General features: G+C 40.8%; 1 protein-coding gene across 3 annotated transcripts in view; it reads left to right on the top strand.

Moving 5' to 3' along the window:
- Nucleotides 1-16,505, top strand: part of CDK6 (cyclin dependent kinase 6) — a 269,773-nt gene that overhangs the window by 123,620 nt on the left and 129,648 nt on the right. For 2 of the 3 annotated variants that reach the window (XM_020987411.1, XM_020987410.2), the window contains exon 3: nt 1,932-2,099. The exons of the other annotated variant lie outside the window; for it this stretch is intronic. In XM_020987411.1, coding sequence (XP_020843070.1) covers nt 1,932-2,099 — 168 coding nt within the window. The remainder of the gene's footprint in view (nt 1-1,931; nt 2,100-16,505) is intronic. 3 annotated transcript variants of the gene reach the window in all.

Below are 16,505 nucleotides of genomic sequence, written 5' to 3' on the forward strand. Positions count from 1 at the left end.
GCTGCCAATTTCTCTGGGCCATTTCAGATGTTTCTCAAAAGCAAAAACTGCTAGCCGTCAGTGGGACTGCTTATGTCTACCATATGGCATTCTGTGAAGACTGGACTAGGTGGCCCTGAGGAAGATGCCTGCCAATTCTTAATATTCTACAATCCCACCCCACCCCCCTTCCAATCACTAGAACTGGTGTATGTTATGTACAGGGAATAGGGTGGGGGAAGGAAGGAAAGGGGAAAGAAAGACAAAAGATGGAAGGGAAAGGGGACGGAGGGGAGACAAGAAGAAAAAAAAACAAAAAAAGGAAGGAATAAAAAGGAGACAGGGAAGGAAGAAAAGAAAAGAAAACAGAAAAAGGAAGAAAGAATGAAGGGGGAGAATAGGAAGAAGGAAAAAAAAGAAAAAAGACAAGAAAGAAAGGGAAGGGGAGAGAAAGAAGGAAGGGAGAAAGAGGAGGGAAGACAAGTATTTATTAAGTAGTTCCTGTGGGCAAAGCACCATGCTAAGCATTGGAGACACAGATAGAGATACCATCCCTACTTTTGGAAGCTATATATCTGTATTGGAGGTGGGAGGGAAGGGTTGTGGGAGGCTAGGAGCTTGCACATGGAAGGGGAGGGATAATAGTTGTTTTGAGTCTCTTAGAGATGAGGCCCAGGATTGGTCATCATGAGAATGCAACTCATCTTTCCAACCCCTAATTGGTTCGCCACAGACCCCTAGTTGACATTCTGTGGTTCCCCTTTGGAGACCCCTCTCTATGCTCTTAAGTTGCAGGACCATCGTAGATATACAGTGATAGAAGGCATTTCATACACTGATAAGTCACAGGCGTGAATGATAGAAATGTGTATTTTTCTCTCCGTAACCTGGATTTCATGCTTATACGAAATTCAAGGTGAAAATTCTTCCCACTGATAACAATTGGCTACTTGACTATAACTTCAAGTCTTTGAGAGGTCTGGCTGACTGAGAGATCCTGTGATTTGCCCTCGTCACATAGTGACTGTCTAGGTAGGGTCAGAGCTGAGCCTTGAGCTCAGTTTTTCCAACTCCAAGTTCAGTGATTGGTATTTACATATAGGCTTAGGCATGGCAGCGGAGCATAGAAAAAGCTGTGGACTTGGAGGTAGGAGGCCGTCACAAACCTCTTTTTGACTTACTTTGCCTGTCAGTAAAATGGCGTTCATTTTGAGGTTCATTGGATAGAGTGCTGTAATTGGAGTCAGAAAGACCAGAGTTCAAATCTAGCCTCAGACACTTACTAGCTGTGTGACCCTGGGCAAATCCCTGAACATCTCTGAGCCTCCATTTCCTCATCTGTAATATCATTTTCGATATTAGTTCTGTCATTTTATAAAAAGAAGTGTGAAATTGATCAACTTTGATGGCTGGGCTCTCTGCTTTATGCCAGGCTCCACATGGGCCCCAGATCATTGAGGCAGGAAACTTACGGTGTGGAAGCCTTGATGACAGACAGCAATTTATATCCTTACAGAGTTGCTTGAGGCATTGAGAAGTTAAGTAACTTTGCCTGGGGTTTTAGGTGGCCCAGTGGATAGAGCATTGGCCCTGGAGCCAAGAAGACCTGAATGCAAATAAGGCCTCAGACACTTACTAGCGGTGGGACTCTGGACAAGTCACTTGGCCTCTGCTTGCATTTCTTCGTCTCTAAGATGAAGATTTAAAGAGCACCAGCTTCCCGGGGTTGTCATGAGATCAAGTGAGATAATATTTGTAAAGTAAAAGCCCTATATGAACGCTTATTATTATCACTATTCCAGGCTCTAAGACTAGCTCTTTATTCATTATGACGCCAGATAGCCTCTTGTTCCATATTGATAATACCCTGACTGGTGAGGAAGGGGACTCTGTGGGAAGGGAGATGATTCTTCTTGATTACCATTGATTAATTGATTGTGGATTATCTTTAGGACATGATGTTTCAGCTACTCCGAGGTCTGGATTTTCTTCATTCGCACCGAGTAGTGCACCGGGATCTGAAACCACAGAATATCCTTGTCACCAGCAATGGACAGATTAAACTGGCCGATTTTGGCCTTGCACGGATCTACAGTTTTCAAATGGCTCTTACCTCAGTGGTAAGTGAGAAAGTGCTACTTTTTTGGGGGAGGGGGGCATAAATTTGTTTGTGCTCAATCTTCTGGAAAACCTCTTGTTTTCCTACTATTAACCCTACTGGTAGGCATCAAGGGGATCTCAGTCTTTAACATTATTCTCAAGACTTCAGTGTGATATGTTTGTATTCATGTGTCTACATGTTATTTCTCCCCAGTAGAGTAGAAGCTCCTTCAGGGCATGAACTGTTTTAGTTTTAATCCATGTATCTTCAGTGCCTATTGGAACATAGCAGGCAGGCACTTAATAAATATATTTTGAGTGAGTGAATGAATTCATTCATTCATTCATTCAGTGGTGGATTGGTGAACAGAGGAGATTGAATGTCCTCACAGATAGGTGAATGTCCAAGTTTGTAATGGGTACAATGTGTTGCAAAAACTGCCTGTTGCTTCCCAGCCACTAAGGAGAAATCAGAAGTTTCCAAATGTTCCTTGGTAGCCACAGCTGTTTTCAGGTCCCCTTTCTAGCCATTCTGTCACGGATGGGGAAGAAGGGGCATGATCAGCATAGCCCATTGGAGACTTAAAGTGCCCAAGCTTAAAAAGGAAGATGGAAATGCTGACTTTAGGAACCAGAAACTATTCCTGTCTGGCTGCAGGGTTCCACGCAGAAGGCTAAATCTAAAAGGCAAAAACCCAGAGCACTTGGTTGAGCCCACACTACCTGCCCTATTGAGGGCAGACCTCCGTCTATCCGGAGTAGAAAGGATGCACCAGAGGGTTCTGCTCTGGTAAGGTGGGCAGTTAGGAGAAGCTGCTTGGCGTTCCAGTATCTGTGAATGCCTCTTCTTTCTCAAGGGGGATCAGGATTCTCATGAAATGTAAAACTCAGAGCCAAATGCCCCTTCCCTTAAAAAGCAAGTTTTGTATTTATACCTAGTGAGGCTATAAATAAAGGAATACAAGGGATAAAATCTGAGAGATAGGGAGGTTTTCCCACTGTGTTTCACATTTCCCCCAAAGGCACCCCTTCCAGAGAAGTGCAAGAATTGTCTCTCATGGTATTACCTCTTTCCTCTGATATAATAGTAAGAAGAAGAATGACAGTAACAACAATAATAATAATGATAGTAGTGAGAACAACAATAATGATGACAATAATAACAACGATAATAACAATAGCAATAATGATAAGGATAATGTAGCTAGCATTTATGTAGCGCTTTCATATAGCATTTATATAGTGTGTTGCAAAACGCTTTATGTCTTATCTTTGTCAGCTTACTCCTTGAGGGCAGGGACTGTCTTTTGCCTCCTTTTGTATCCCCAGTGCTTAGCATAGTTCCTGGCACTTAGTTAAGTACTCAATAAAATGCTTATTGATTGACTGACTGATGTTGGTGCTGTTATCTCTGTTTTGCACAGAGGAATGCAGAGGCTGAAATGGTTCAAGCCACTTGCCCAGGGTCACACAGCTAGGAATTGTTTGAGCCAGGATTTGAACTCAGATCTTATTGACCCTAAGCCTTGTACTCTAAACACTATGCCACCAAGCTAAGGATTTCGTTGTTGTTCACTTGTTTCAATCATGTCTGACTCTTCATGACCCCATTTGGAGTCATCTTGGAAAAGATACTGGAGTGGTTTGCCATTTCCTTCTCCAGCTCATTTGACAGATGAGGAAACTGAAGCCAACAGGTTAAAATGATTTGCCCAGGGTCACACAGCTAGTAGTGTCTGAGGCCAGATTTGAACTCAGGTCTTCTCTAGGCTTGGCATTCCATCTACTGTGCCACCTACCTACCCAAGCTAAGAATTAGGGGATAATAATAACAGCTAGAATTTATATAATAGTACTTTCAGTATTTTATATAATGTTATCTCATTAGACCCTCATGCTGACCCTATAAAATAAATGCTATTATTATTTCCATATTGAAGATGGTAAAATTGAGGCTGAAATCTTTTAATAGCTTGCCACTGATCTGGAGTAGTAGGACTCCTTGGGGAAGGAGCCACAGCTTGACACAGTTGGTTCAAGCTTAGGAATACCAGCTCCAGCGAATGGGAAATCCGCGAGCATTGACTCTTCCAAGTTGCTGTATTCTCCCTGATACAGAAGAATTTCCAAGGTGGATTCCTCTGGATGTTTTATCATTATTTACAGATCAACCCTGATTGAACCATACACACACTCTTCCAACACCTGTATAAAGAAAACAAGGCATAGGAAAAGTCTAGCTGCTGACCAGGGCAAGCCCTTGGAGGGCTTATTAAAATAACAGCCCTGGAAAAGACTAGGTCTGCTTGTTTCCTTCACTGGGAAGGGTGAGGTAAGCTTTGGGCTTCCCTAGGAAGCTGTCTTCTAAGTGTTGTTCCCTGCCCTTGGGAGAAGTTTGAATAGGTTTTATGATAACAGAGATACATAGAGAGGGCAAGAGGAAGGGGCTGGGCTGGTTACATAATGTCCAAGCTGAGTGGATGGAGCTGGGCTATCCAGTCCTCTAATTTGGTTCCAGAAAACAGACCCCATTTTCATATGCACACAATGCCCATTGGTAAGGCAGGGAATTCTGGCTCATTTTTATTTTTGTTACAAATTTTTTTTGATAATTAAATTTGAGGAATGATAGCAAGGCCAGCCAACATGTAGGATCAATTAGCATTCTCTTCTGTGCTGAAAATTGATATGGCCAGACAGGAAAATACAGACAGATTACTTCACATGCAAAGGAATAGAAAGAGGCAGGCATAGATACCTGGTTTTTCATAGTGTCTTTGCCAGATGTCAGGATTTTCAGGTGGTATGATTCCCGAAATTCTCAAAGCTGGAGACATGAGTGCATTTGCAACAATATCATCTCTGTCTGAAATAATGCCTGGTTGAAGTTGGGTGGCAGTACCCGAAGATGCTTTTTTTCTAATTTCTCTATTTTAAGGATCTATAATCATGCCATACATGCACCAATGCAGATCGTAGCCCCTTTATAAAATAGTACATGGTCTTCAAGAGCCACTTCAGCCGAAACAGTTCATGATCCTGCAGCCAGTTGATAATGAACCCCTCCCAGCTTAGCCAGGTTGGTCCTCGGGCAACTGACGTGTGGTCCATCACTGGACTCAGTCTCAGAGTTTCTGTGTCTTCAAAGGACCTGCTAGAGTTCATGTGCCGTTGAAGTATTTACTCCTCATGAGGACAAGGCAACAGAGGAAGATTTTACTGTCGGGGGGGAGACACTGAAATTCAAATAATCTATGAAAATCTATAAATAATTCAAACCATCTGCAAAAATAATCCACGAAATTCAAATAATCTATGAAAGTCTATGAAATTCAGATAATTTTTTTGCCCTGGGGTGGGAGGAGGTATGAATCAATTTTTTTCTTATGAATAAGCGGGAAAATACCCATTTATGAATGTGCTGATACAGGTGCATACCCACTAGAAAAGTCTTGTTACTAAAATGATCACTTTTTCATAGCTTTTCACATTATACTAGTATCCATTTTGAGGGCAGAGTCAGTATGCTGTCGTGATAGAGCCAGGAAGCACTGGGTTCACATTTTTGCCTCCGACACATTCTAGCTATGTGAGCCTAGACAAGTCTCTTAGCATCTCAGTGCTTTAGGCAGCTCTCCAAGACTGTAAACTGCAGAGGAGGTGCCAATCTGCGTTAGTAGAGGGGATTTCCTTACCTGAGAGTTCCCTGTACCAATGAAATAAATCATAGGTCTGGTCCTTTTTCCATATTCATTTTTAATAGCTCTTAAGGTGGAAATCCAGTGAAGTTCCATTTTCTCACAATCACGTTCAAGACATCATTGCTAGAATTTTGTAACAAGGGGATAGGTAATAAAATTATATGTACTCAGTGTTTTCTTTATTTCAAGCGAGTTAATAATAGAAGTAAAAGCAGCAGACTTTTTAATCTTACTGGAAAGTCATAGCATGATGGAATACCTTGAGATGAGGGAGTGTTTGGCAGTGGTTTCATATTTCTGGTGTCATTGTTTGAGGGAGTTTTCTGATTAAAGAATTACCTTCATCATCAAATCACGGGTCCAGGCCTTATCCCTATCTTCACTGTGTACGACAGTGTCCTGCAAATAGTAGGCACTTAATAAGTGCTTATTGAATGATGACATAAGTGAATTATCTTGAAACGCTGAAATTAATTTGTACTAGACCTTTGATTTCATCCACTTTACCGCTACAGAGCTAAACTTTCTGTACAACCTATAGTCTGAGAGGTTGCGACTTGCCTCAGACCACTGGCCAGAATGTGTCAGAGGCGGGATTTGAACCTCAGTCTTACTGGTCCCAAGGCTAGTCTTTGATCATCCCCTTGTCTCTCATCATGAAGTTATTTTATCTTCTTTTTTTCATCTCATTTTAATTACCCAACTCTACCTGTTGGGCTTCCCCATTTATACGTGGCCAATTGGTGGCATGTGGATTCATTAGAATATGTAACTTAGGACCCAGGAGTCTTTTGTATACCATCTGCCTGATTCACCTAAAGGTGTTAGGTTAAGATCCTGACAGAGAGTTGATAGCCTCAGGGTAAAAATTGAAGCATATTTTTGAACATGGCCAATATGAGAATTTGCTTTCTTGACTATGCGTCTTTGTTTACAAGGGTTTTATTTTTCTTTTTTTTCCCTCAATACAAGGAAAAAAGAGAAAAGAAAGAAAAATAGGTTTTTGTTCATCGAAAAGAAATTTTTTAAGATCTTTAAAGGCTAATCTCCCTAGATCTGTTGGTAGAAAATAATAATTCATATTGAAGTTTACACAGCATTTTCCTCACAGCCTTGTGTGATAAAGTAAATATGAGGCCCTTTCACATTCAAGAGAACCCCGCTGTCTTACCCAGAATCCAATAGCTGAAATGTCTAAACCAGAACATAGACTCAGGTTTCCATACCCTTTAGTCCAATTGTTTCTCCACTACACCATGCTGCCTTTCTTAACCTTGTACCCAGGCTTCTTCTTGGTCTGCTGTACTTGCTTTAATCCCACATCTTGGCCCCAAAGGGAATGGAAGGAGTTGAATGTATGACTTGAATGTCTCGGAGTCAAGCAGAAAGTGATGATTCAGAAAGAATGCAGCATTTTTGAAACTTCATGACTTATTTGAAGACAAAGCTATTTTTTGCCTCTAGAGTCTTGGGTCTTGGCAAGCAAAAGAAATGAGATCAGATTATTCAACTCTAGGATAATTGACAGTCCTCCAAAAAAAAAAGCCACAACCAGTTTCATTTCATCCTATAGATTTTTTTTATGTTTGTCAACATATTGATTACATTGATGCACATGAAAAGAACACTAAAAGTCAGCTAAACTCAGCTTAAATGTAGTGATAAATCGTGGTCTTGGAGAACAACTGATAATAATTTCCCTTCTTTTGCTAGAAAGATGGAGGGCTATGGAATGCTACATACACTCTCAGACATAATTGCTTAGCCCTTTTTCGATACAAAATCTTACTAGAGTTATATCAGGAAATGACTAGTGTAAAAATAAAAGGCATCAACAAAACTTCAAAATATCTGTGTATCAATGAATATATGTATGTCCATGAATGTATAAATAACCCAAACAACTTGTATCTAAGTAACTACTTTCTGACGGAGTTGAAGCTTTTTTCCAGAGGGTACCATCTTCCTAGGAGATCATGAGGAGCATGAATTCATGTCTATTTACAGGTGGAGAAAATGGAAAGATTTAAAAACTGTGACATAAATAACGGTCATCACACAGAAAGTCAGGAATGGATTTAGTGGGTCTAGAGAAGAAGAAAGAGAAAGGCCTTATTATTGATCACTGGCATCTGAGGTTTGCAAAATACTTCTTGTAACTTTTGTCACTTGATTCTGACAACAACCCTATGAGGTAGGTAGGGAAAATATTATCCTCCTTTTACCAGTGAAGGCTCTGAGGTTAAGTGGTTTGCCCAAACTCGTATAGCTGATGAATGTCACACTGTCGAATTCGCATATATGTCTTCCAGCTTCCTCTGGTGTTCTTTGTGTCTCCCCAAGATGCTGCGTACCTTTTATGCAGTAAAATTGCTGTTATCCATAAGTGGCAGGAAATCAACCCTTCTTGGAGGCAAGGGCTTTGTGTCCAGCTGAGGATTTGACTTGTCATACCAAACTTTAAAAAAAAAAAGATTTTTGATAGATATATTTCTAAAATATATAGTCTACACAACCTTGTCTCCTCAAGCAGAGAGACAAATCATCATATGATTTAACTTTTCCTTGACAGCTCAGGGTCATCGTGAGCCTTAGTCATTGGTTTTGCCACAGATACAACTCTAGATGCAAATGATGATGCTGTGAGATGTTTTCTCATTCTCCAGTCTGAGAAAGAAATGTCCCTCCTTATTTCCAGAGCTAATCCCTCCATTCAGGTCCTCAATCTTCTCTCCTGTGCTTCTCTAAGAATTTGCCACCAATTCAGTTCAGGCCTCTATTTCCTCTTTTCTGAAGTGTTATGATAGCTCCCTACAGTCTCTTCCCGAGGCCAGTTTTTCCTTTCTACATCCTGTCCACACACTGTTGATAGACTCAGTTTTTGGAAGCCCAGCTCCAGTAATGTATCCCCTTGCCTTGCAAAATCTTTCCATAACTTTCTGTAGGCTCCTGAATAAAGTCTGTCCTCCTTAGGCTAGTGTTTAATACCTCTCACACTGTTTATTTTTTATGTGCTGTCTCCCATCCAAACCTGACTTCTTTCTGTTCCCCAGCTTTAACCTCTCCTTTCTAGCCTCTGTTCTCCCATATATCAAGGGTTTTCTTCCTCCTCACTCTCCCCTTCAGTTTCTACTTGGTGAGATCTTGCCCATCCTTCAAGACTCAGTTCCGAGGCTGCCTCCTCCTTGGAGCCTTCCCAGTTTCCACAGCTTTAAAATATCCTCTCTTTCCTCAGATGATTAATAATCTTTCATCCCTCTCCTATGCAAATATAACATTTCTATCTCTTCGCATTCTTTCTGCCTTATCCATGAAAAGATTCGCTGTTTATAGAATACTTCATGAGGCAATCAGATCCTCCTCCTCCTCCTTCTGGCAAGCAGTCAGAGTCCAGCAGGTGTAATCTAAGGGTGTTTTCTTTTTATCCATGTTTTCCTTGTAGCTGGATTTTTGGAAACTGCTTCCTGACAAGGGGGCAAATAAACTGGGGGAGGGGAAGAAGATTTCAAGATTTAGAGAAATACAGTGACTAGACAGCTGGACTCAGAATAATGAAGATAAGCAAAAACGTGTATGTGCACATCTGTAAGTTAGGGGACAGTGTTGCTTTATTACAAAATACTTTTATTTAAAATTTATGGAATAGCTTCATAGAGCGTAGCCGGGATACTTAGCAATAAAGAAGAAACATTTTCTGTGTCCTCTGCAATAACAAAAGTGTCTTTACTTCACTAAAAACACATGCTTTGCATCCGACGTAAAACTGTTCTTTATTCAGACATTGCCTTTTTTAATATCCTGGCATCTCACATATTGAGATATCCTTCAAGCTTAATGCATTTCACCCATTGTACCTTACACCTAATATAGTACCTAATGTATCTGGCTTTGCACCATGTCGGCTCTCTGAAACTGTGAAAAATGGACTTCTCTGACCTTTTTTGGTGTATCGAGCTTGTAGCGTTCTGAAGAACTGAGGGAGTCTGGAATGTATCCTCCTAAACGTGTCTCAGGGAGGTTCTTTCCATTGCACAGAAACACTACAGAATATTAACTCATGCTGTTAAAGATGTCCTCGCCCCCAAAAAAAATATTGTAAAGGGAAGATAGTTTTCAGTATGATGACTTATAGAAGTGACTAGCGTAATGAAAAATGGAAATGTTTGTCATATCTATGATTAGAGTAAAAATCAGTCAGATTTTAGACTCTCGAACATATTTCCCCTTAGAGGCATGCAGTTTGGGTTTGTTTGGGTTTTTTTTTGGGGGGGGGGGTTGTCTCTAAAGATAAGGGAGGGCTGGGGAAGGGGACAACTCAGATCAGTAGCTAAGTAGTTCTGTGTTCTTTCTGCATAGCTAGAATGCAGCATATTGACATTTTTTTAAAAATAGATTGATTATGGTGTCCAGGAATGATTATTTTCACCTTTTTTTTTTACCCCATTCACTTATCACAGTGCCTGGCACATAGTAGATGCTAACATTTCTTGACCTGACTTACCCAGTCTCCATCCTTGACACTGCTAACCTGTGGCTTTGAGGAGGCACAGTTACTCTGATGGGCACCGACATCCTGAGTAGGCTTCCTTGTTCACTCTGTTGTAGATATAATGGTTTTGTTAAATTTGTTGCTTAAATCAGAGGATACTTTCAAAACCTTAGAATTTTCAAACTGAAAGGAGGGTTAATGACTTTTTAGTTAACATCCTCATTTTATAGATGCCCAGAGGAAGCAATGTGCCTAAGATCACAAATAGCTTGTTGGTGAAAGTCAGTTTGAGAATTGAGCACTCCCAAATTTCATTCCTATCATCTCTGTGACCCCAACCTGAAATGTGAACACTATAAGGACCAATGTTATCTTATTAAATGCTTATTAACAGATTTTTGGTCTGAATTTCTCATTTTTTGAAGTATGATCTATAATCTTCTAGGATAAGTAGCTTGTTTTAAAGTATAGATTTCATTAGAAACTCCAGATATCAGTGATGTTTTAATTCTGTTGTGAAATGTATGCGTCTTCCCCACAATTTGGGGTAAAGTTCCATTATTGATTATCTTAGCCACTTTTGTTATCATAGGAATAGTTCATATCTGTGCCACTCTGTAAGGTGCTCTTTCCTTCTAACAACCTTGTGAAGTTGGTATCAGGATCTCCATTTTGCAGATGAGGAAATTGGAGGTTTAGGGAGGTAAGCATCTTGCCCATAATTGCACAGTTAGAGGTGCCCATTTAATTCAACAGACATTTATTAGTAACTCATCAGAAATGGTGAGAAGGAAAGGGACCAGCTACCAGGGATACTCTTCTTACCTGCCTTCCTTTCTCAGCTAGCTTATTAGTGTCTGTGGGACCCTGAGCAAGGGACTAAATATTTCAGACTCAGTTTCCTCATCTGTAAAATGAGAGGGAGGGGGGTTAATAATAACACCTGTTTTACAGGGTTGTCGTGAGGGTTGGATGAAATAATATTTGTAAAGCATTTTGCAAACCTTAAAAGTCATATATAAAAATTAATAGGGGAGGCAACATGTAAATAACTGTATACACAAGATACAGGATAAATTGGGGGCTGTCTCAGGGAAGGCGCTAAGATTAAGGAGGACTGAATAAACAGAAGGTGGGACTTCAGCTGAGATTTGAAGGAAGCTGGAGAAGGTAGGAGTTGTTCCAGGCAAGGGTGCAGCCAGTGGAAACACAGGGAGTTGAGAGATTGAGTGTCAAATACAAGGAAGGCCAAGGAAACCAGTGTCACTGGATTAAAGATTCTTGGGAGACTGTAAGGTGTAAGAAGACCAGAAAGGTAGGAAGGAGCCAGATTAGGAAGAGCTGTAAAAACTAGTCAGAGGATTTTATGTTTGATTCTTGAGGTCCTCCAGGCCTTCTTCTTATCTGCCTCAATGTCCTCCAGAACCCTGGACCTTGCCCTCCCTTACAACACTTTTACAACTTTGGGACCTCTCCCTCCACCTTTTATGAGTTGTCTCCCCCAATTATGATGTGAATTCCTTGAGAGTGAGAACTGTCCCGTTTTTCTATTTATATTCCCAGTCCTTAGCACATAGTAAGGGCTTAAATGTTTTCATTCATTTAAGCACTTACTAGAAGTCTTGCCTGAAAGGTGCTAGGAACTCCTGCCCTCACACAGCTTATATTCTTTTGGATGCAAGAGAAGAGATTTTATTCAAAGGCTTCCAACTTTGAACCCAGTGTTCTTTCTACTATACTTGCTGTCACTAGAGTTTTGGTGACTTGATTAAATTCTTAATTGAAGAATCATACTCTACAATTAGCTGGATATGGAGTCATTTGTCTGTTTCAAATGCGTCATCTCTGATTGATTAATGAAAGTCACAAATTAATAAAATCTCCATTCCACTGGGTTGTGTGAAGTTACCAGTGTATATACATTTACATGATGAGGCTCCTTCCCACCCTCCTCATCTGGGCTGCTGCCTTTTGTCATTAAAGGCTAGGTCAATACATCCAGGACTGTCTACAAGCCGCCATTTTCTGGTCCTGCTGAGGTAGGATACTGGACATGTTCCTAGGTCAAGCCAGACTATGCATTTGGCCATTCTTCCCCCACTGGAGATGTAGAATGTTTCTAGTCTTTCTGTGATATCTTTCCAGTATTGATATGAGGTGGCTCATTACTTTAATGATGTTTCAGTGTAAATCTCAGTGATTTAATTCTGTTCAGCAAACATTTATGCTAGCTGCTAGAAACACAAAGGCAAAGAAACAGACTCAAGGAAATAATTTTCTGCGGGGTAGGGAAGAGAACAGGAATATGAATACAAGTGAATATGATAAAAGGTAAATTGAGGCAGGAGAGAGAGGCCAACAAGTACATAAAAAAGAAGAGACACCTAAACATAAAGTGAATAATACAAATATATACAAAGTAATTAATACAGAGTAGTTTGGGAGAGAAGGCAGGCACATGCAGAAGGTGGTACCTGTGCTTTATCTTACTTAGAAGAAAAGAGGGGATTCGGTGAGGCAGAGCCGAGGAGAGACGCATTCCAGGTTAAAGGTGTGGAAATGGGACATGGAATGTTGTGTGTCAGGAACAGAGAGAGGACCACTTTGGCGGTATTGCAGAGTGTGATAAACTTAGAGTAATGTGCATCGAAGCTGTTGCAGCCGGTTAGGGCCAGATTATGTAGGGCATTAAAAGCTAAACAAAGAAAAGAATTTATTTTTTATTCTAGGGGCAATGGGAACCAGGGAGTTGGTTAAGGGAGTCCCATGGTCTTAAGGGAATTTGGCCTTAAGGAAAATTCCTTTGGTAGTAGAATACCAAATTCCTTGATACCTACTACTTTGTTAGTGGGATGGGCTATAAGAGGGAATTAGGAGACATCAGAGAATCAATGGAAGAGATTGATAGGAAACAAAGTTAGGTGGTTCGGTGGATAGAGTGCCAGGCCTAGATTCAGGAAGACCTGAGTTCAAATCCAACCTCAGAAGCTTCATAGTTGAGTGACCCTGGGCAAGTCACTTTAACTTTTGTTTTCCTCAGTTTCTTGTGAAATGGGGTTAACGATAGCATCTAATTTAATTTCATCAAATGAAAAATTGTAAAGAGTTTAGCATAGTGCCTGGCACACATACATACATACATACATTCACATATACACACATTATATGTGTAGGTGTGTAAATGTTAGCTATCATTATTATTAAAAGTAGGCTGGACCCACATTGTAGAGTGGCTTAAATGCCAGGCTGATGAGTGTGAATTTTATCCTAGAAGCCAAGGGTTAATCTCTGAAGGTAGTTTCCATCAGACCACATTTTTTTTTTTAACAAACAGAGGAAAGATGTAAAAATTAGGAGAGTTGAAAGGGTATGGCTTCGGAATCAGAGGACCTAGTTTGAACCCCCATCCTTGCCTCTTAATAACTGTTTCACCTTGGATAAGTTTCCCACCTCTCCAGACCTCAGTTTCTTCATTTCTAAAATGAAGGAACCAGCCCAGATGACCTCAGAGGTCCCTTGTAGCTCCAAAACTGTGATTCTACTCAAAGATCTGTTGGGAGAGTTGTGAATGGGGCAGGCCAAAGTCAAATGCACAGTATAATTAGAGCAACCTCCTTTCTCAGCACACCTCAGTTTGAGCATCATTGGGATTGCGGACTTAGACGTGAAAGGGATCTTAAGATCATCTGGTCCAACCCTCCCCCACTTTACAGATGATTACACTGAGGATCCCAAAAGGGCTTAGGCGACATCACCAGGGCCACAGAGGTAGCAACTGGCAGAGACAGGGTTCAAACCCTGGTCTTCTGAAGGCTCTTTCCACTACACTATGGCCAATTGCATTGTGAATGTGGGGTTTATTCAGTTATGTCCTTGGAATGGTGCTGAATTGGTAATTTCCAAGTGATAGGGTGAAGCAGGACCAGAAGTTGGCTGAATAATGTCATCATTTACTAGAGAAAATAAATTGTTTATGCTTGTTTTCCTCTTTGGGCATGTTATATTTACTATGGAGACCTGGCAGGATTTGTGACTCTTCTTGGGCAGCTTTGCTCACTCCCACAGAAGCCTCCTGACTGTTGCCAGCACATACTGAATAAATCAGGCCAAGAGCCTTACGGGGGAATATAATGGAAAAACCCCACCACCCCAGCAATCTCATCCTCTCCAGGGAAAGCCAGGGAACACCTATCCAGCCGGAAAGACTCCTGAAATTCCCTGCCCATTTAGCCCCTCCATGGGATGACTCAACCAGTTCTGTTTGGTTAAAATTTTGTTATTGCCAATACCCATTTCCTAGTTAACAATGGAGTGTTTGTGTTGGTTTCATTTTCACTTTCACCAATAAGGGAAGTGGGACACAATGGGGGTAATGCAAAGAGCTGGGAACAGAGCACGTTGGGTTGGGGGTTTTTTGTTTGTTTTTCAGGTTTTTTGTTATTTGTAGTCAAGATTCCCAGGGTTGGGTGGATACATAGGCCTGGCCCAAGCCAAAACAAACACAAAAACCCATCCAGATTCTCCCTTGTACATTCTCAGTAGTAATAAAAATATATCTTGTCTTCCCATCAGATATGTTCACTGGGCCCCAGTGGCAAAGGAACACACTGATAACCATTGTGGACATTGCTTGCCAGTCTGAATGTCCTAAATTCTACCTTTTACAGAAGATTTCTCAAGAGTAGCGCAGATGGGTGTTTTTGTGTGGAATTCCACCATGTTTATTTGTGGACTTAATCAGAAGACAGCTTGCCATGTTATAAAAACCGGTCATTCGTGGACTCGCTTAATCCTAAGTAGTCACTGTTGCAAATTAGTTCTAGATGAATATAGTTTAACTATGATACTATTGCTTGGTGGATGTTTTATCCTTGGGAGAGAGGACATGGTGTTCTTTCCCTCAATGCAACTGTCTATCCAGGTTGTCACATCAAGGTAAGATTTGTGAAAGACTTGGCTTTGTATCACAGCACCAGTGAGCTATACTTTCTTTGAGATTGATAAGACCTTAGAATACTAGGTCAACCTTGAACAGTAAGGACCAAGCATTGTCCAAAGGTCGCTAAGATTGAACCATTCTTAACCATTTTTTGTGACCCCTCTGGACTCCTCTAGCAGTCTGATGAAGCTTAGGGACGGACCCCTTCTCAGAAAAATACTTGTAATTTTTAAACACATGACTTAAAGCACATAGGATTACAAAGGAAACCAGCCATCTTGAAATGTTGTTGTTCAGTGGTTTTTCAGTCGTATTCTTCAGGATCCCATTTGGGGTTTTCTTGGCAGAGATGTGGAGTGGTTTGCCATTTCCTTCTCCAGCTTATTTTACAGATGAGGAATTGAAACAGAGTGTGAAGTGACTTGCCCAGGGTCACACAGCTGGTAAGTGTCTGAGGCCAGATTTGAACTCAGGAAGATGAGTCTTCCTGACTCTAGACCCAGTACTCTGTCCACTGTACTATCTAGCTGCCCTCCTATGTATTTTGTGTGTGTGTGTGTGTGTGTGTATACATATATATATTCTTATACCCACATACACAATGCACATGCACACACACGTAATTAAAAAAAAACAACCTTTTTTCTTCAGGTTCACAGAACACCTTATCTAGAGAAATATTCTCTGCAGGTGCTTCTCAGATGCAATGGGGGTCACCTGTTAGATTCACTATTCTTGTAGGAAACTTCCATCAGTCTATACAACTTTCCCTCAAATCTGTGTTTGCTTTAATGACCCTGATAATTAATGCTAGTGCCTTCCCCCGGGATCATCTCCAATTCATTCTACATATATTGTGCATGGTTGTTTGCACATCACCTCCCCAATTGTATTGTGATCTTCTTGAAGGTAGGGATTGTTTCTTAATCTCTTTGTATCCCCAGTGCTTAGCATAGTGCCTGGCACGTAGTAGGTACTTAGTAACTGCTTGTTGACTTGAATGAGATTTCATAAAGGGGGCAAAATACCCTTTCACAGTCCCTTCAGAAGTGATTTTTTTAAATGGGAAATTGTTGTTTTCTAATGAAAATTTTTTAAATGGGAGATGACCGAGGTTTATAAGATACATGATGGATTATTTTAGTAATTCAGAGTTTCAGCAACTCACTCAGCAAGCACCCACTGTGTTCCTGGCTCTGGGCATACAGAGACAGAAAGGAAACAAGGATCTCTCAAGGATCCTGTTTGAATCTTAGTTAAGCGAGGTCAGTTTTTTTCCAAAACTGGATTGACTTAG

This window comes from Phascolarctos cinereus, unplaced genomic scaffold, assembly GCF_003287225.1.
Source record: "Phascolarctos cinereus isolate Bilbo 61053 unplaced genomic scaffold, phaCin_HiC Scaffold_1;HRSCAF=81, whole genome shotgun sequence".
Taxonomy (NCBI): domain Eukaryota; kingdom Metazoa; phylum Chordata; class Mammalia; order Diprotodontia; family Phascolarctidae; genus Phascolarctos; species Phascolarctos cinereus.